The 21,112-nt window shown below is 39.5% G+C and overlaps 1 protein-coding gene across 3 annotated transcripts in view; it reads right to left on the reverse strand.

Annotated features, from left to right (window-relative positions):
- The window catches only part of DYNC2H1 (dynein cytoplasmic 2 heavy chain 1), a 694,454-nt gene that overhangs the window by 662,338 nt on the left and 11,004 nt on the right, over nt 1-21,112 (reverse strand). For all 3 annotated transcript variants that reach the window (XM_077484358.1, XM_077484357.1, XM_077484356.1), the window contains exons 2-5: nt 18,739-18,909; nt 15,732-15,873; nt 12,060-12,178; nt 8,369-8,513 (exon numbers count right to left, since the gene is read on the reverse strand). In XM_077484358.1, coding sequence (XP_077340484.1) covers nt 8,369-8,513; nt 12,060-12,178; nt 15,732-15,873; nt 18,739-18,909 — 577 coding nt within the window. The remainder of the gene's footprint in view (nt 1-8,368; nt 8,514-12,059; nt 12,179-15,731; nt 15,874-18,738; nt 18,910-21,112) is intronic.

Genomic DNA, 21,112 nt, shown 5'->3' on the forward strand with positions numbered 1-21,112 from the left:
TGCTGAGCAGGCGGGTGACAGGCTAGCGCCCGCTGTGCTGGTACAAAGCAGACACGGACACAGCCCACTGTTTTCTATGGGGCAGTCAGATGGAAACGTACTGCCTGTCTATTTCTAATCGGATACCATCCGGTCTGCTATAGATGGATGGGGAATGGGATCCTCATCCGTCTGTTTTTAGCAGATCAGATTGGATGCAAGCGGGTGTAAACAGACATGTACATTTACACAAACTTCTCCATAGAGAACAATGGGTTGTCTGATTGGGCCCGCTTGAAAAACGGACAGGCAGATCCGATTGGTCTGCTTGTGTGAAAGTGACCCTCGGCCTTGTTCACACAGTGCATACACAGCGTACCTTTACAGTGATGCACAGGTGTTCCATGCATCTCTGTGCAGGCAGTCCCATTGATGTAATTTGGGATGTAGCACCTGCACAAACAGAGCCATTGCTCCCAATTTTACATCCATGTAGGTCCGCATTTATGTCCCTGAGCTTACAGGTCTGCGTTCAGGGTAAAGCACTCACACAGATGTCAGATTGGGAACAGCAGCTATGCCTGTGCAGCCGTTGCATCCAAATTGCCATAGATGGGACTGCCTGTACAGGGATGCATGGAACACCTGTGCATCCCCGTGCGGGTAAACATGCCCCCTCCCCCCCATGGTCCTCCATGGGCATACATTTTAGTATGCCATATGTGAACGATGCTTTTGTAGTAATTTAGCAGGAATTTTGTAAGTTATGTTGTGTTTATGTGTACCATCAATGAATGTATTGTACTTTTAGTGAAAATAGCGATATGATGAACATTCCACTATTGCAGGGCCCAAAAAAATCTGTACCACTCTTTTATTCTACAGGTCACGTGCTTTCAAAAAATATCTAGTTTGTTTGAGGGGTCTTTTAAAATTCTGAAACCTGTAAGTGAAAAATGGCAACCTCCGAAGTTTGAGTAAATTGTTTTTATTTACAGTTTTGTGTACCTTCAAGTTTTCACCATTTCACAAAAAGGTGCAATTTAAAGCCAAAAATTAAACTTCCACTTTAAGTGAAGGTGACCCCCTGACAAGCCACAACTAGCATGTAATTTTTTGGGGGCACCGGATACCCCCTTTTTAGGGGCATCCAGCTCACACTTCCTCCCGGGGCTCCGTGGAGCCGGAAGGAAGTTCATCTCTCCCCTCTCCCTCCATGCAATCTTCTGGGACACGTCACAGGTCCCAGAAGATTGCCCGGCCAATCACAGCAAGCAACGCGGCTCACGCATGCGCAGTACGTGCACGGCTGTAAAGCCACAGCCAAGCGCCCACAGTCACAATGCCGGCACCAAGGAGAGGAGGGGGGAGAGGAGCGAGGCTTCATTCGCCCCCATCGCTGGACTGTGGGACAGGCGAGTGTCAGATTATTAAAATTCAGCAGGTACACTTTTTGTAGCTGCTGACTTTTATATGGATAGAACTCCGCTTTAAAATGTACAACTCAATACAGTTTTAACTTTTATATTTGCTAGGAATTTAGCAGGAATTTTGTATATTTTGCCATGTATGAATCCACGATTAATGATTTTAGTGTCTTTTTAGTGAAAATATTGTTTGGATAAATATTTGTGCAAATATTGCTGTGCCTTAAAAATCAGTAGCACCTTCTTTTATTCTGGCCGTGTCCTTTCAGAAAATATATGGTTGGGGGGGGGGGGGGTCTTTTAGTACTCTGAATAATGTATGTACGTGAAAAAGGAACACCTCCAGATTTTTAGAGAAATTTTTGCGTACGTCTGAATTTTATTATTTCTCAAAAAGGCGTAATTTAACCTATACAAATATTTGTTATTTATTACCTCAAAACAGGTTAAGCTTTATATATATATATATATATATATATATATATATATATATATATATATATATATATATATATAGTAGGAATTTAGTAGGAATTTAATTAAATTTGCTGTGTTTATATCTGCTAAAAATGATTTTTAGCAAATATATTGTGCACAAATTTAGTGGGGCCTTAAAAATAAGTAGCTCTTTTTTTTTTTTTATCTACAGGTTCTATGCTTTCAGAAAATATATGGTTTGGGGGGGGGGGGGGGGGGTCTTTAACAAACTCTGAAAGCTGTATGGGAACAATGAAAATCTTAAGATTTTTGGAGAAATGTAGTTAATTACATTTTTGCGTACGTTCAGTTTTTATCATTTTGCAATAAGGTGTCATTTAAAAATTGCAAATACTTGTTATTTTCTAACTCAATATAGGTTAAGCTTTTAGATCTAGTAGGAATTTTGTAAAATGTACTATTTCTTTTTTAAATATTGTTTTGATAAACATATGCGCAATTATCATTGTGCCCTAAAAATCAGTAACACCTTATCTGTATTCTACTGGTCATGTGCTTTCAGTAAATATATGGTTTGGGGGTCTTTAACAAACTCTGAAAGCTGTAAGGGAAAAATTGCAAAAATGGCCAGGCCACCCCGAGTGTAAAAATGAAGCACAGGGTCTGAAAGAATTAATCAGAGAAGACATGCTGGAATTTTTGACTGCATTAGGCATACACGGTTAATTTCCATTTGTAGCAGAAGTCCAGAAACAATAAACCTACACTGCCAAGACAGATTAGCAAGTGTTTCTTCAGGATCACTAATCACAGGGGTATCTGCCTTTCTATACCGGAAACTTCACAGTTTCGTTTTAAGTGTTTGTTACCTCTGCATTTCTTATTCCTGATATGTGCCTGCTGTACCATGTACTTGTATGAGAAAGTATCCTGTTCTCTTTGTATTTCTTTGCATTGCTTCCTTAGTATAAAAGCCCTGGTGTTCCTGCCAGTCCCTTTGCTTTCCCCATTATAAAACTGTCTAAAAATTGAGAGCCAAAAGGACACTGGATCGAACTTTATAGGCAAAATGGATGAGAGTATAGTAGAATTGATACTTTATTAACAATGAGCCATAACAGACAAGTCAAGTAGAAAAAGAATTAAAAACATACAATAAACACATGATGGTTGTGAGTATATGATGTGAACAGAAAGTTGGCACCAAATAGACAGCAGTGAGCCCTTGTGTGTCAACGCGTTTCACCATTTTGCTTCATTAGGACACACTTGGGGGTAGTTGAAAAAAAACAGGTCTCACTATATAAAACAAATCAAATCAATCAGATATTATATAACAATAACATGAAGTGTATGAAGTGATATCTATACTTCTGTGCTATCAAGTATGCTTCTGTATATACCTATATCACTTTTAATCTTGAATATGGCATCTCCTGGTACTAATTTAGACCACTATAGTGACCATTACAGCCCAGTATATGGTTACTAGCATTGTTAGAATCTGCCTCTCTCTATCTACATTGTGATTGACGATTATCTTGGAGATCTCCATGTGGGGATAATCTCATGCCGACAAGGTAGTTGTACTTACGTGTTGTATGTATGTCCTCTGGATATGACAATGGCTGAAAGTTTTTATTACATGTTATTGTTATATAATGATATCTGATTTATATAAATTATACCAGATGGTATTGGCCTCCAAACTAATGGGGCCAAACAAGCTACAGGGAAATAACTTTCCCAAAATACATCCACAGTGGTATCGGTGGTCCTGACGTGCTCCAATTCAGGATTTCATTCCTGATTAATGCATACAAATAAATATAAAAGACCATAGCATAATACTGTAAGAAAGGCGATTTATTGTACGAATAGAGATGCACTCACAAGTCCATATGTAAAAACGAGCATATAATCATATATACAAGGCTACAGCGATGGCCATAAGCATAGTACGAGCGGCCGGAGAAGCATGGTGACGTCACGTCTGGTCCCACCCAACGCGTTTTGTCATATGGTTTAGGTCGTCAGGGGCGTGGTTACCAGACGTGCACCACGCTATAAATACTACAAAGAGAGGGGCGAAGGGGGAACCAGTCGGCTAAAGGGCAAAAAATGGTGAGGCTTCTCCAAATCGACAGGAGAAAAACACAACCACCATCCAAATAATAAAAAGGACAAAATATACAAGATTATAACAAACACAAGAGGGACATTCATATAAAAATATAATTTATGCATCAGGAATAAATCAAAAACAACCTATCCACCATAACGAAGTAAGGTACATATCCAGATGCCATCTAGTGGTGATAAAAAGAAAAGAAAAAAAATAATAACAAAAATTAAAATGGTACTGACGGAAAAAATATATATAGCAGGGTCCATGCACCAAAGAGGTACAGCACTCCACAGTATCACAGCACAAGATTATGCAAAAAAAAAAAAAAAAGGGAGAACATAGATAAATATTTGAACATTTGAATAAATTAATTTTAAAATTATAAAAAGGATATAATATAAAAGAAAAATTGTGTTAAAAATTCCAAACATCAATTATTATTAATAAAACTATTTACGTCCCACTGGACATTTAGTCCAAAAAGGACATAAGATTTTAGGTAGTATATCCAGCGTGTCTCCACACAAGAGAGATTTCTCTTCTCACTTGGGGTAAATTTATCAATGGCAACAAACAAGGTATTATTAGGGTTCCTCTGATGGCTTTTGTCATAGTGTTTAGACACATTGTGACTAGGGAAACCCTTTTTGATGTTACCAACATGTTCACCTAGTCTAACTTGCAAAGCTCTAATAGTTCGAACCACATATTGTTTCCCACATTTACATTGCAACATGTAAACCACTTTTTTAGTGGAACAAGAAATTAAGGAATTGATGGTATATTCATCCAGTTTGTTGGGACCAAAAACTTTATATTCTTCTCCCTTTAAAAAAATTAAGTGCGCAGATGTTACATCTGTGACATGGGAAAAAAAAAACTTAAATCGTGAAAAAATATGGTCTTCGCTGGTCGATCACATTGTGAGGAATTCTATGTCCTAATGATGGTACACCTCTGAAAATAACACAAAGCTGTTCTGGAAATAAAGGTCCCAGTACACTGTCATTTTTGAGAACCGGCCAGTGCTTCTGAAAAACTATTTTTAAAACATAATGTGGAGTAGAAAAAGTAGTAATAAAATAACTTTTAAAAGACTCATTAGGATTATCTCTACATTTATTACTAAGCAAATATCTCCCATTAATAAGGGCAACTTCCCTGATAGTAGACATTAGGTCATTTTCATCATAACCCCTGTCCATGAACTTGGATTTCAGTTCCTGAGCCTGCAGAAGAAAATTGCCTGCAAGAGAGCAATTTTGCCTCAAGCGCATACATTGCTTTTAGCCAAGAAGCATGACGATAACTATCAACTGGAATGAATCCATTACAATCAGTTTCCTTAAAATGTGTGGTAGTAGGTATCTTCTTATCCCTAATGATCAGGTTTAGATTCAGAAAGGAAATTTGCCTGTTACTAGCAGTGCAATCTAACTTGATGTCCCATTATTCAAATTCTATCCCTGTAAATACATATTGAAAGAGAGCTGGTCGCCATCTCTCCACCAAAAAAAAAAAAAAAAATCAGCTGAGGTGGGCGATCACTCATGATGATATCTTCCACCCATTTGGCCATGAATAAATTCGCCAAGTTGGGGGCAAACTTGGCTCCCATTGCTACTCTGAATAAAAAGAACCACCAAACCAAAGAAGCATAGCAAAATCCAGAAGGGTCAAAATGAAGTCCCTTTGTTTAACCGGTAAGGGAACATCTACATCCAAATAACATTTTACTGCCTCCAAACCCTGTTGATGGGAAATAATCGTATACAAGGATGCCACATCTGCTGGGGCCATAATATAACTCTTTTTCCATGGATATCCTATATCAAATTTAAAGTATGGGAAGTGTCCTTCAAATACGAAGGCATCTTAGACACAAGTGGCTGCAAATATTCATCTACATATTTCCCAATTCTAGAGGTGGGGGAATCAATGCCACTAATGATGGGGCATCCCGGCGGCTTAACTAGATTTCTATGTACCTTCGGAAGAAAATATATAAACTGATAAATGTGCGGCCATTGGAATGATATACAATCTCTTTTTTTTTTTATTTAGGATACCTTCCTCAAAAGCCCCATTAATGTTTGTAGTTCTTTTATACATATTGGTTGGATTAGTGTTTAAAGTGACATTTGGAGGGTGAAATCATGGACTCTCCCTCCTATAAATAGGGTAATTACCCGCCAGCCGCTTAATACTCTGAACAGGAGTTGGGATAGGGAAAGAAACTTTAATGTAAACCACAGACAAAATCAATATAATTCTTATACTAACTCGGGATCTAATTACTATCAACAAGACTATAACCAAGAGGGAGGTTACCAATCGGGGGGTTTTTCCCAGAGACAATGAAGGTAAAAAAAAAAAGAAGGGCATAGAACCTAGAGAGGCCCCAAAGGGGGGAGGCATACATGGTCCATAAAAAAAAAAAGGTAGGTTTAAAAGATGTGGGAATATTTAACCTGTCCAAAGCCACATTCACTACTGAAGAAAAATAGGTGCGGAATCGTGGTTTAAAATTGCTCCCCCCCCCCCCAAAAGACACTGAATAAATTCGATACCTTTATGGACATTCAAAGATATATCAGGAAATTGAACATCAAAAGATATAGTTTCTAACCCTACTCAAACATGTAACATTGAGAGAAATGGGTATGTACATACCACTCTCAATGCTTCTCTTTTTAACCCCTAGGAAAACCATCTCCCTCAGTGCTGGTATTCGAAAACCTTGCACTGAGGGATGTGGAGCCAATAAACATCAAAAGGGGTCCTGAAAATAGCAATCTAGAAAGTGGTTTTAGATAAAATACCCCTTGAAATTTTCCACACTGTCATGTTACAACCAAAAACATCAAAATGTATTTTATTGGGATTTTGTGTTGTGATGTGATAGACCAACACAAAGTGGCACATAATTGTGAAGTGGGAAAACATTTTTTTTACAAATAAATATGTGAAAAGTGTGGAGTGCATTTGTATTCAGTCTCTTCTTTCAACAATGGCTTTCTTCTTGCCACTCTTCTATAAAGGCCAGATTTGTGGAGTGTACAACTAATAGTTGTCCTGTGGACAGATTCTCCCACCTGAGCTGTGGATCTCTGCAGCTCCTCCAGAGTTACCATGGTCCTCTTGGCTGCTTCTCAGATGAATCTTTTCCTTGCCCAGCTTGTCAGTTTAGATGGACAGCCGTGGCTTGGTAGGTTTGCAGTTGTGCCATGCTTTTCCATTTTCAGATAATGGATTGAACAGTGCACCGTGAGATGTTCAAAGCTTGGGATATTTTTTTTTATAACCTTACCCTGCTTTAAACTTCTCCACAACTTTATCCCTGACCTGTCTGTGTTCCTTGGCCTTCACAATGCTGTTTGTTCACTAAGGTTCTCTAACAAACCTCTGAGGCCTTCACAGAACAGCTGTATTTATACTGAGATAGAATTATACACAGGTGGACTCCATTTACGATTTAGGTGACTTCTGAAGGCAATTGGTTCCACTAGGTTTTAGTTAGGGGTATCAGAGTAAAGGGGGCTGAATACAAATAAATGCCACACTTTTCACATTTATTTGCAAAAAAAATTAAAAACCTTTATTATTGAACTTTTTTTCTTTTTTCCCCTCTGACTTCATGGACTGTTTTTTTCTGATATCGAGTTTATTATGTTATATTTATGGACACATTGCTTTCTGAAATCATGTCACTATTTATCACTTATTAATAGCTCTTCTCCCCTTTAGATACTGAAGTTATGATAACAGCAAGAAATATACAGAAAAAAAAAAAAATAAATAATAATAATAATAACAACAATAACAATATAATTGCAAGCCCAATTTGTCCTCAAAAAAACAATGTATAATCCACCTGGATAGACCAAGTAGTTGTGATGATATGTACAGTTTTTACAAACTCAGGCCAAAGTTGCAAAATTTTGTTTAGGCATTAAGATTTGTTTTACCCTCCGTCATGAACGGAATGAAAATAAAAATAAAAAAAATAAGGTTTTCCGTTCCAACTCTGCCCTTTTCCTACTAGGTGCAGCATGGAAGTTTTAGTTTGCCTCACCCCACCCACTCATTACACACTGCCGTTTAGTAGCCGTTCAGCACAGCTCAAATTTTCAAATGTTGCGTGACAACATTAACACTGTGCCCCATCACATTACAGGCACGTGGTGGCCGATGGGGACAGTGGGGTGGTGGCCGATGGGGACAGTGGGGTGGTGGCAAGGAGGGGCAAGCAGCAAAATGCACCTTTGCCTGTATAGACAAGAATCCTTGCATAGGACCTGTTCAAAGATGTGGCCCCTTCCAGTTGCTTGATTCTGTATATTACTTAACTGCATTTCACTGTGTAATTAAACCCATGCAGTGTCGTTATACTTACCAATAATCTCCAACAGGTGCTTCATTCGGTGCTCAGGATATGGCTCATGCTCCGTTTGTCTCCACACATCATCCACCGCTTCCTTTGTAGTTTCTACCAGTTCCACCACCTCAGCCATGGGCAGATTATCCAGACTATTATAATACTGGAACAAAATAGACATAACATAACGTCACAAGATTAGTTATATTATCAACTGCACAAGATCTATCAGAATGACCACAATGAAATATTTTGGTTGCCTAAACCCTAACTAGATGATCGTTTTCTCTGTGCAATATGTATTATACAAATAGAGCTTTCTTTTGGTGGTATTTGATCACCCCTGCGGTTTTTATTTTTTGCGCTATAAACAAAAATAGAGCGACAATTTTGAAAAACACATTTTTTTTACCTTTTTGTTATAATAAATATCCCCCAAAAATATATAAGAAAAAAACATTTTTTTCCCCTCAGTTTAGGCCGATACGTATTCTTCTACATATTTTTGGTTAAAAAAAAAGGAAAAAAAAAAAAAAAATCGCAATAAGCGATTATTGATTGGTTTGCGCAAAAGTTATAGCGTTTACAAAATAGGGGATAGTTTTATGGCATTTTTATTAATAATTTTTTTTTTTTTACTAGTAATGGCGGCGATCAGCGATTTTCATTGTGACTGCGGCATTATGGAGGACACATCGGACATTTTTGACACATTTTTGGGACCATTGTCATTTATACAGCAATCACTGCTATATAAATGCAGTGATTCCTGTAAATGACACTGGCAGTGAAGGGGTTAACCAGTGGGTGGCAGTGTAGGGGTTAAGTGTTCCTAGGGGTGTGTTACTAACAGTTGGGGGCTGAGCTTTAATTTAGTGAACACTGATCTATGCTCCAATCACATGGAGCAGAGGTCAGCGTCACTAGTTGCTAGGCAGAACGGGGAAATGCTGTTTACAACGGCATTTCCTCGTTCAGCCGCCCCATGAGACAATCACGGGTATACCCGCGGCGATCGAGTCCGCGGGACCCGTGACCAGACTCACGGGGACCCGACCAGCACAGAATGGCAGGACGGCAAATTTAAAGGGATGTACAGGTACGCCCATTTGCCTGCCCCTGCCATTCTGCCGACGTTCATCGGCGTGCGCTGGTCGGGAACCAGTTAAAAAGCTGGTTTAGAGTATCTAAACCAAAGGCCAAAAATTTTATATACAAAATAATGAACCCTAACAAATAGAAGGATAATTTAGTATATGATAAAAATTGCATACATAACAGCAAAACACACAACAGCTGCACATAAAACATAACCGAAACCATCTAGCACAGGAAGTAACCCGCTTCTGGAAAAGTTTCAGCAAGAACATTTACGGTTAATAGGCAAAAACTTCAAAATTGAAACACATTGGATGGTCTTCCTACATCTCTCTTTTGTGTGGTTTGTATGTTTTGTCCATATGTATACATGTGCAATTTTTATCATATAATACTTTGATCGTTTTTACAAAAAATGGGTACTGTTATAGTCCTTATATTTAGTTTGTTAGGGTCCATTATTTTGTATATTATTAATCAGGATGAGGTACCAGATCTACATGGTCTACCAAATGATGGTCTCCTATGGAGACCTTCCTCCCAATTTCCTATTTTTCAAAAATGTTATATACCACATCTTATCAGTCCTTAGAAGTGGTGGCTGCATTTTTTTTTTTTGTATGTCTTTTTTCCTTTATTTTAACATGTGGATCCTGCAAGTACCAAGCTGCCAATCCTAGGGTGACAACACTCACTGTACTGCATCTCAGAAGAGCAAAGTTCTTACCCCAAGTAAGGAAGTGCGTTAACACTACAGAACACTCCTAACCATCTCCATAATATTGACAGGCAGAGATGTGCTGTAATCCACAGAGGTATAGAATGAATAAGACTGCTGGATATAAGAGGGCAGGGTACACACTACAGCACTTGATTTCTTAAAGTGTTACTAAACCCAGGACCCTGCATTCACTATATCTGGTCTCTCACAGTAAAAGAACGTGGAAATGCAATTACTTTAGTAAATATAAACTGCTAAATACCTTTTTTCGTCAGCAGTACATAGCAGTCTCTGGTTAAAGCTTGTAGGAGTTTTCATTCTGCACTGACTGTACTATCAGGATGCAGAACCCCTGACCCTCTATCTGGACAGTGATTATTGGCCCTATGCTGATCAAATGCACTCTTCCAAGAAAAAAAAAAACTCTCTAGCAATAGACACCAAACAGAACATGTGCTCCGTATTTTCATGAAATATATTGGGGACTGTGGAGGAAGGGGAGAATCAGAAAAGATTGGATCAAACAGCCTACACAAGGCAGAGGATTAACCCCTTAGGTTCCACAGTGAGTATAACAAGCATGCTTTACTGCAAATACAGACTGATTTTACTGTTGTGGGTTTAGTAACACTTTGCATGCCAACTTTTATTTATTTTTGTAAAGCACTCCCTGAAAATGGAGGACGACACTTTTCTGCAACAGGTTGATCGTCAAAGCCACTGCCAACTCCTATTTTCCTTTTTTTTGTCCCACTTAATTACATTAGATTGTGTTTAAATAAGTTATTCACAGATTTTCTCTGATCATTCCATTATATTTCAATCAAAGTCTCCATGAAGCCCATTAGTTTAATGATAACCCTTCAACGCTTTGACCCTCACCAGGACTACAGTCAAAGCTCTTGTTTCTTTCTGTAAAAAAAATAGAACTGCCATTTTGCATCCAGCTAAGAAAAGCCTATGAATGATTCTCAATCAATTTTCACTTTTAATCACTAGATGGCACTGTTGTACAAATGTATATACTATGAAAAAGCTTCGTGTTCTGACATAGATTGGTTCTCTGCTGTTTAAAATACATTTTAAAGCTGAAATAAGTTTTTTGTTTTTTTCTTGCTTTTTTTTGTTAATTCTCGTCCAGCGGGCACTTTGGTTTTGAAAAGGCACTACTCTATTGTGAAATGCTTTAACCTCTTCCCTCCCCTGTCTGTACATCTGTACTGTTCTTATATGGATTATCAAAAAAAGGCTATTGTTGGATCTTTGGTTGGGTGCACATAGATCTTCATTGCTTGGATTAACACAGGTGCAACTGGGCTCGCACCCCAGACTACATAGACCATATAGCCATTGGCGGCTCATCTTTGAGCAGAGGGAACTTGTGTTAGCAAACCAAGATCAGTGGACCATGGGGGGCGATGTCAATCACCTGTAGACTCTTTATCCAGCTCCATGTCTGTACTGAGCTGTGAACTTTGTGTAAACGGACTACAAGTGCAGAAACCACTATATTCCTATATTCATGTGCCATTGAGAACTACATATCTGTCTGCCTCAGTGACAGACAGGACTTTTAGTTCATTCATTCACAGATCCTTGAACGAATGACACAGCTGTATGGATAAGAACCCCTCACACGCTGTTACATGGATGTCATATTTGCACTATATTACATGTTACACTCTAAATATGGGTGTAAGATGTAACATGGTGCAAAAGTTGGAGCTACTTTGCTTATCCATTCCATTGCGTGGATATATTAATGAATGCAAATCTGTATCAAATTGTGTATTTTATATCTGCCTAGAGTTCAGCCTTAAGCGTGGCCATCCAATCATTCAGTATAACAAACATTTTGATAACATCACAGAGAAAAAAAAAAGTGAATACCTTTTCAATAGTTTGAAAAAGATTCATAAAATGCCCCGCTCTTTCCCGGATGTTAGGCTTACTTCTGCTCTCTGCGACTTCTGCCCAGAACTTAAACTCATCACTGGGGGTTATGATACCTGGAAGACACAGGGGAAAAAAAAAACATTTCCATTCAATGGTAAAACACAATGAAGCCCAATTTTGAAAACTGCAAAGAACTAATAATGACGTTGACTATAATATTCAAGACAGATTTGCTTCTATTTCCTAGCCTGCAATAAAATTATGAATTTGAAGGGGAATTAAATGCACCTTTCAGAATGGTGCCATCCTTAGGCGTGCGCACAGGGTGTGCCTGGGCACACCCTAATCACCCCATGTTTGTTAGTGTAGCGGAGGACCTATCAGTGCCCATCAGTGCTGCCCATCAGTGCCAGTGACCATCAGGGCTGCCAACCAATACTGCCTATTAGAACCCATCAGTGCTGCCAATCAGAGCTCAACAGTGCTGCCAATCAGTGCAGGGGTGGGGAAAGTACCTCACCAGCCAGGTACATTGTCCATGGGGGGACCGGCTTGCTGGGGCTCAACTGAAATCTGTCGATGTTCATTAATGCTGCATGACGATATTTAGTATAATGTCTATCGGTACCCATCAGTGCTGCCAATCAGTGCTGCCTATCTGTGCCACCTTTCAGTGCTTATCAGTGCCCATCAGTGCTGCCAAAGACAAGATATGGCAGCAACCATTTTAGGGCTTGTTATGCCCTGTACACGTAACTGGTTTTCCCGTCGGAATAAACTCTGAAGGTTTTTCAGATGGAGTTCTGACAGAATTCCGCTGAAACTGTCTTGCGTACACACGATCACACCAAAGTCCGACTGTCAAGAATGCGGTGACGTACAACACGTATGACGGGACTAGAAAAAGGAAGTTCAATAGCCAGTAGCCAATAGTTTCCGTCTCATACTTGCTTCAGAGCATGCGTTGTTTTTGGTCCATCAGAACAGCAAACAGATGAACGGTTTTCCCGAAAGAAATTGGTTTCCTTTGGAAATATTTAGAACATGTTCCATTTGCTAGGTCCGTCAGAATTTTTTAAGTAAAAAGTCCGATGGGGCATACACATGATCGGAATATACAATGAAAAGCTCCCGTCTGACTTTTTCTGTTGGACATTACGACGTGTGTACGCGGCATAAGATCTTTGAGAACTGACATAAGTCAACTGGCATGCCACCCCACAATGCTCCATTTGGCCCTTAGAAGCAAAGACAAGAATGGGCAGTTTCACTATTATTCAGGATCTATAAAGCAGCAACAGTTTGCAAAGTGCTTTAAAAAATGAGGGAAAACATCGCAGTTACAATACAATTCAATACAGGAGGAATCAGAGGGCCCTGCTCGTTAGAGCTTACAATCTAAGAGGGATGGTCAAGTGCTACAAAAAAAAAATAACTGTGGGGGGGGGGGGGGTGTGCTGATGGAGAAAATAAAAGTTTAGTTGTTAGGTGGGGGCACAATAGGCTTCTCTGAAGAGAAGGGTTTTAAGAGATTGCCTACATGTGGACAAAGTATGAGATCATCAGACAGATTTGGTTAAGGAGCTCCAGAGGATGAGGGAGATCTGGAGAGGTCCTGGAGGTAACAACGGTGCTAGAGAGCAGGAGGTCTTGGGGGGAGCAAAGAGAACGATTAGGTTGGTATTTTGAGACTAGGTTAGTGATGCAGCCGGGGGACAAGTTGTGGATGGCTTGTAAATTGTTGTTAGTATTTTTAATTTTTTGTTGGGTGAGCGGAAGCCAATGGAGGGATAGGTAATGTTGATGAGTCTGGCTGCAGCATTCATGATGGACTAAAGGTGGGCTACAGTAGTCTATGTAAAGGTAATCTAATGAAGAAGAGTCACAACAGTCGAGGTGGAAGAGGACCAGGGAGTGAATTAGAAGCTTTGTGGCATCACTGGTTAGGAAGGGGCGTATTTTGGAAATGTTGAGGCGGTAAGATTTGAACAGTGATTGGATTTAGGGCTGAAAGAACAGTTCAGATTCCAGGATTACACCTAGCAACCTGGCATGCGGAGAAGGGGTGATAGTTGTGCCAACAATCTCAACAGAGAAGTTAGATGAAGGAGCACGTGGGGGAGAAAATATTATGAGCTCGGATTTGGATAGACTGACTTTGAGGAAGTGGTGTGACATTCAGACAGATTTTTTTTTAGTAATTTCGTGAGGAGACTGATTGAGTGACCTGAAGGGTAGAGAGATGCACTATATTGCCAAAAGTATTAGGATGCCTGCACGCACATGAACTTTATTGGCATCCTAGTCTTAGTCCATAAGATTCAATATTGCATTGGCTCACTCACTGCAGCTATAACAGCTTCAACAGCGAGTCAAATTCCTCCACCCCAAACTCGTTCATCCATGTTTTTATGGACTTTGCTTTGTGTACTGGTCCAAAACATTTGGTGGAGGGGGGATTATGGTGTGGGGTTGTTTTTCAGGGGTTGAGCTTGGCCCCTTAGTTCCAGTGAAGAGAACTCTTAAGGTGTCAGCATACCAAGATATTTTGGACAATTTCATGCTCCCAACTTTGTGGGAACAGTTTGGGGATGGCCCCTTCCAACATGACTGCACACTAGTGCACAAAGCAAGGTCCATAAAGACATGAATGGGCGAGTTTAGGGTGGAGGAACGTGACTGGACTGCACAGAGTCCTGAATGCAACCCGATAGAGCACCTTTTGGATGAATTAGAGCGGAGACTACGAGCCAGGCTTTCTCGTATACATCAAATGCACTTCAGAATGTCAAACATTCCCATAGACACACTCCTAAACCTTGTGGACAGCCTTCCTAGAAGAGTTGAAGCTGTTATAGCTGCAAAGGGTGGACCAACTCAAAATTGAACCCTACGGACCAAGACTGGGATGTCATTAAATTTCATGTGCGTGTAAGGCAGGTGGCCCAATACTTTTGGCAATATAGTGTATATTTTGGTGTCATCAGCATATAAATAGTACTGGAAGCCATGGGAGGCTATCATCTGACCCAAGGAGGAGATGTAGATTGAAAATAAGAGAGGTCCAAGAGTAGAGGAGGAGGTAGAGTTGTAAGTATTACTGAAAGTGTGGCGAGATAGGCAAGATGAGAACCAATGAAGAGTACAAAGGAATCGTTTTTTTGTTTTGTTTTTTAAATAGGAGGGAGTGGTTAACTGTATAAAAGGTCATTGGTTTTAGTCATTAGCAAATCGTTGGCAAGTTTTAGTAGAAACATGGACAGGAAGCCTTCCTCCAACAACGCAGTGAGCAGCCAATCATAACACACCAATGCTTTCACAAGGACCCAGGAATACTCCTTAGCTCCGTGTAAGCTCTGAATGGAGAGAGACCTGCAGCTTACATAGTGCTAGTTCTCTTTGCCACCATGGGCAAGCGAAGTAGCAGGGGAGTGAAGAAAAGCAAATTATAAGCAGCTGAACTGACAAAGTCCATGTTCACTATAAAACCAAATCCTGGGCTAAATAACTTTCTGTGTAAATTGCGCCCCAGGCTAATGATCATTGCATGATCAAGGATTCAGAGGCATTCTACATTTTGAGACAGGTCAGCTTTTGACATCTTATGCGTTTCTATCTACACAGGATTTTTTACATAATAAATTAACAAAGGCAATTCACACAAACCTTGCAGGCTGTCGTCTCCTCCACCAGACTTGGACACATCTCTGCTAGAGACGGGCCTTCTCAGCACACTGCCTAGACCAGCCTCTAGGTCACTAAGCAAAGCCTGCAGCTTGGGATCAAACTCCTTGCTCCATTTCTCATCCTTAGAAAAAAAACATTGATAATCAGAGATGACAACACAGAACGGCAAAAAATAAATAAAAATATATAATAATAATAAAAAATATTTATATATATATATATATATATATATATATATATATATATATATATATATATATATATATACATATACACATACACATACACACACACACACATACATATATCTCCTGACTTTTAAAAATGGGGTACTTACCAGTGCCTGGTGTCCAGCGCTGTGCCCATTATTCTTACCGCTGCAGGTCGGCAGTGCCATTTTGAATATGTGAGCCTTCATAAGGAATCACAGTCACCTCCCTACTGCACATGCGTGAGATCATGCGGCGCTGTGGTTGGGGGAATGGGCAGGGAGCATGCCTAAGTGATTGTCATTCTCATCTAGGTGAGAATTGAGAAAGCGGGAGTGGGTACAAAAAAAAAAAAAAAAAAAAAAAAGTGTTAGGGACAGGGGAAAAAAATGATGTATTTTCTCCTCGGAATCCTGTCGAGGCTATCCACTGGTCTGTTGTCTCAGTAGAACCAATAGTGGAACCAGGGGGCCCCTGCAACTAGCACAGCGGCCTAAGCGGCTTGAGGAAACACAAAAGAACTGTCATCCTACTTTGCCCTGCGACATTGATCCTATGTCGGTCCTACTTCCATCTGACTTGAATGAACAAGATAAGATTTGGCTCCAATTTTGAGATAGTCAGACTTGTCCTTTGACCAATCAAAGCAATCCCAATGTGACATAAATTCCTTTTACTGCTGCAGTAATCACCATGTCGGATGGTTAGGACAAGGATCCGACTTTGATCTGACTTCAATGATATTCAAAAGGCTGAAGTAGGACCAAAGTCGGACCAAAGTAGTGCAGGAACCTTTTTCAAAGTCGGTCTGACTTGTGTCAGACCAGTTAAGAAGGCTCTCTGTAAGAATATTATTTATGTCTATATTCTTGTATCTCAGAGGCGTTTCCGAATCAATAGCATTGATAGTCAAACTGACTTAAAAAAGTGTGAGTTTATTTATCACACAGTTGGCATCATATATACAATGTAAAAAGTATAATAGTTCAGTTCAGTGTAGGTAAAAATATATGAAATAGAATAGTTATAAAGCTGTAATAAGCTTATGAAAGCATGTGTGTTTCAATGGTTGCTGCCTCGCTGTCTTGTGTGTCCTTCAAGAAGAAACAGGAAATGACGTTCTTAGACTTCTGGCAGAATTCAGCTGTCCCAAGTCATCAGTCTCTGTGTGAATATGTCATTATTTCTTCAGTGGGTGTGTGTGTGTGTGTGTGGGTGTCTGAGTGTGAGTGAGTGTCCGTGTGAGTGTCAGTGAGTGTCCTCCATCAAACATGGGCTTATATGCTACATGTGAACGTCATAACCTCACAAACTTAGAACCTTGTATGGCACACATTCATTTCTGCTAACTTCCGCAATGTGCGATCCAAAAGTAGATACTAACTCAGAGAGTCATATGGAGCTTGATTGACAAGCTCACATGTAACACTCCATACTTGACATGTGCTGTTCATATAATGTCATAACTATACATTTACAGAATATGAATAGCTATTATCAACTTTACATTAAGTAACTATATACTAATATGTATTAACATGACTGAGACTACTCTAAACTTATTTTAACAAGATATAATCCATAATGTATCATTGCTTTGGCTACATAGACACATGTCTATTTTTGTCTTCTCATGACATTCTGTACTAAGATACCATATATGTCATACTCAAATTGGCTACATCAGAAACGTATTACTAACTCAGCTTTAGATGAGGATATGTTTCACTGAACACTTGATCAAGGTCATTCACACATACTATTTATTATGATTAATCATAAAACCAAATATGTTTTGCAAGCTTGCCATAAATATATTATAACACCTATAAGTGCCGAATTATGAATTTGGAATAATATTCTAACACTCTCATAGGGAATCATTGATTTATAAACGTCATGCGAAAGGGAACGACAAATGCTTCGACTTTGGGAGCACAAGTGTGAACCTGGCCTGAGGCTGGGTTCACACTCAATATACTCAATGGGCTGAAGTAGGACCAAAGTTGGAGCAAAGTAGCGTAGGAACCTTTTTCAAAGTCTGACGACTTGTGTCGGACCAGTTAAGATGGCTCTCATAGGTAATCATTGATTTACACACGTCATGCAACATGAGCTCCCAATATCAGAGCATTTGTCATATCAGTGTGAACCCGGCTTCATAAGTGATCTGTTCTTTTTTAATAATGGATGTTAATGTGTTCCCTGTTTTCAGGTGGGAGAAGCCTTCTCTCATCTCTCATTGCTGCTCTGTAAGATGAAAAAAATTGCCAAAATTGCAGGGGGGGAAGAATTAAATAGATGACACTTTCACTTTTAAACGAGTCCACTTTAATTTAAAGTGGAGTGCCACACAAAAATGGAACTTGCGCTTTTCGGATTCTCCCCCCCTCCCCTCCGGTGTCACATTTGGCACCTTTTAGGGGGGGAGCAGATACCCATCTAATACAGAAATTTAGCTTCCACTTCCAGGCATAGATACACGCGCCACCCATGGGTATCTACACCACTTCCCGTCCTCCCCCGCTGTCTTCTGGGAGACACATGGGTCCCAGGAGACAGCAGGGACCAGTGGGAGCGCGCAGCACGAGTCTTGCATGCGCAGTAGGGAGTGGCTTCACTTCTGGTTTCCCTTACTAAAGATGGTGGCGACATTGTTGGCGCCCTGGATAAAAGACAAAGCTCTTATTGCATGATCACATAGATAAGTAATGTTTTGGTTCTGCACAGGGGCACTTCATCAGGTATGTGATTTAAGACACACCACAGCAATTTACCTTTAATAACAATGGAGCAAAGATCTGCCTGACAGCCTGGTATAGGGTATTGATTGGGGAATCCAGCATAGATGAAACCAATACATTTTCATGCAGATTGTCCTCTGTGATAACATCTGGTCGTATCTTGAAATATACAAGAACTTTTTCTTTTGTGTCACTGGAGTCCACCTAATATAACAAAGTAATTATATAAAGACAAATATAAAACAAAAGATATAACTGCGCTATCCCACAAATTTCTACCCTAAAAAATAATTTACACCTATAATGACATATATTACCATATGAACATATGATCTCCAGTAATATTTAGTATGCACATCAATGCTAATTATGAAATAATACCAGTCCCTTAATCATATAAAAAAAATCAATATACACCTCATATAAATAGTGATATATAGCAATAAATAATCATAAATTACCTTAAATTGTAATATAATAGAAAGTAAATATATCTATCAAAAAACGTGATAATAGTGAATGTATAAAATTAAGATAAATAATATAAATAAAAACTCATTAAATCCCACCGTGATATATCAAATAAATAAATTCATTAATGTGCCCAATAAAGTGCTTCAGAAAAAAAAAAGTGCAACAGTCCGTTGAATTAAAGAAGAAGTGATTCTTCCAGTAAATTTCAGTGCAAAAAAAGTCTTCCTTCACCACCGGTGTGCTGATTATCAATCTAAATGCGCGCTTACCAAACTGAAACAGAATCCAAGCTCACAACTAATTCCCCTAAAGCTCCCGGAAGGACCATCAGGGTAGGACAGCAAAACTTCTCCAAACGACCTCCACTGGCAAGGTTACTCACAGGGTATAGACAAGAAAAGCTCTCGTAGTGTAAATCCGCATATGTAACACTTTATTAAAATTTGAATAGCATACTCACAAACAAAATGGTAATAACAGCGTTAAATGCCGGCCGGCAAAACGAGCGTCCAATTGCTCCTGTCACGTGATGGCGTCAACAAGTCGAGAACACCCGACGCACGTTTCGTCATAGGTGACGTTGTCTTATACTGTATATGCCACATGTATTGAAATAGTTATTCCTACACATAGAATCCTTTCCTAGTCGGCAGAGTCTTCTCTACTTTGGAGAAGAATCAGTAGGGTTGATTTACTAAAACTGATATGGAAAAAGGATGCCCTTGGGGGGATTGTGCGGGTATGAGTAAGGGATGAAAGATGAAGGTATACATAAAATTAAATAATTTTATTTCAAAATTACAATGATAACATACTATAAACATTCCTAAAATCATTAAATAGGATAACAGTGCATATAACGTTGCTTAATTCTTGGATCAACAAATAGACTCCAAAAGAGGGTCCATGAAGGTAATATGATCACAAAGAACATTTACTCCTCATACTCCCACCCGCACAATCCCCCCAAGGGCATCCTTTTTCTATATTTTTTTCTTTATGGTATGTGGTGGGAGTTTTTTGGGAATTAACTCGAATGCCCTGTACACACAGTCGGACATTCCGACCACAAAATCCATTGGATTTTTTCCAACGGATTTTGGCCGAAACTTGTGTTGCATACACACGTCTTACAACATTGTCGGAAAATCCGATCGTTCAGAACGAGGTGACATAAATCACGTATGATGGGACTATAAAATAAAGAGGCCAGTAGCCAATAGCGTTCGTCTTATAATTTATTCTGAGCATGCGTGGCACTTTGTCCATCGGAATTCTCTACACACGATCGGAAAAAGTCCGATCGGATTTTGTTGTTGGAAAATTTTAGATCCAGCTCTCAAAATATTTTCTGTCAGTAATTCCGACGTAAAGTCAGATAGAGCCAACACACGATCGGATTTTCCCACAACATAATCTGATCTGACTTTTTCTGTCTGAATTTCAGACCGTGTGTATGGGGCATTAGGCGATTTTTCCTCTCCCTCCCCCCCCCCCCCCCCCTCGATTTACTAAAACTGGAGAGTGTAAAATTTGGTGCAGCTGTGCATGGTAGCCAATCAGCTTTTAACTTCAGCTTGTTCAATTAGGCCAGTTTTACATGTCAGCTCACATGCCAAATCAAAGTCCATTGCCGGCAACAGCACCGTCCAAATCGGTGTAGCGCCCTTCCAATTCTCAAAAGTAGTTCCTGCACTACTTTTACAGCACAGATGTCTCTGAAATTGCCCCACAAACTCAAAATTAAATCGTTTTTTCAAACCCACATCCAGTGTGAACTTAGGCTAAGCTAATAAAACAAAACTGGAAGATTGGTTTCTATGAAGCGCTGCACCAGATTTTACACTCTCCAGTTTTAGTGAATCAACCCCAAAGTATCCAAATACCAGCTTATAAATGTATCTAAACTTAGAAGAACTTCTTTGTATTGGCT

The sequence above is a fragment of the Lithobates pipiens genome, unplaced genomic scaffold, assembly GCF_037356315.1.
Source record: "Lithobates pipiens isolate NorthernLeopardFrog02 unplaced genomic scaffold, aLitPip1_a1.2 Scaffold_16, whole genome shotgun sequence".
NCBI classification, from domain to species: domain Eukaryota; kingdom Metazoa; phylum Chordata; class Amphibia; order Anura; family Ranidae; genus Lithobates; species Lithobates pipiens.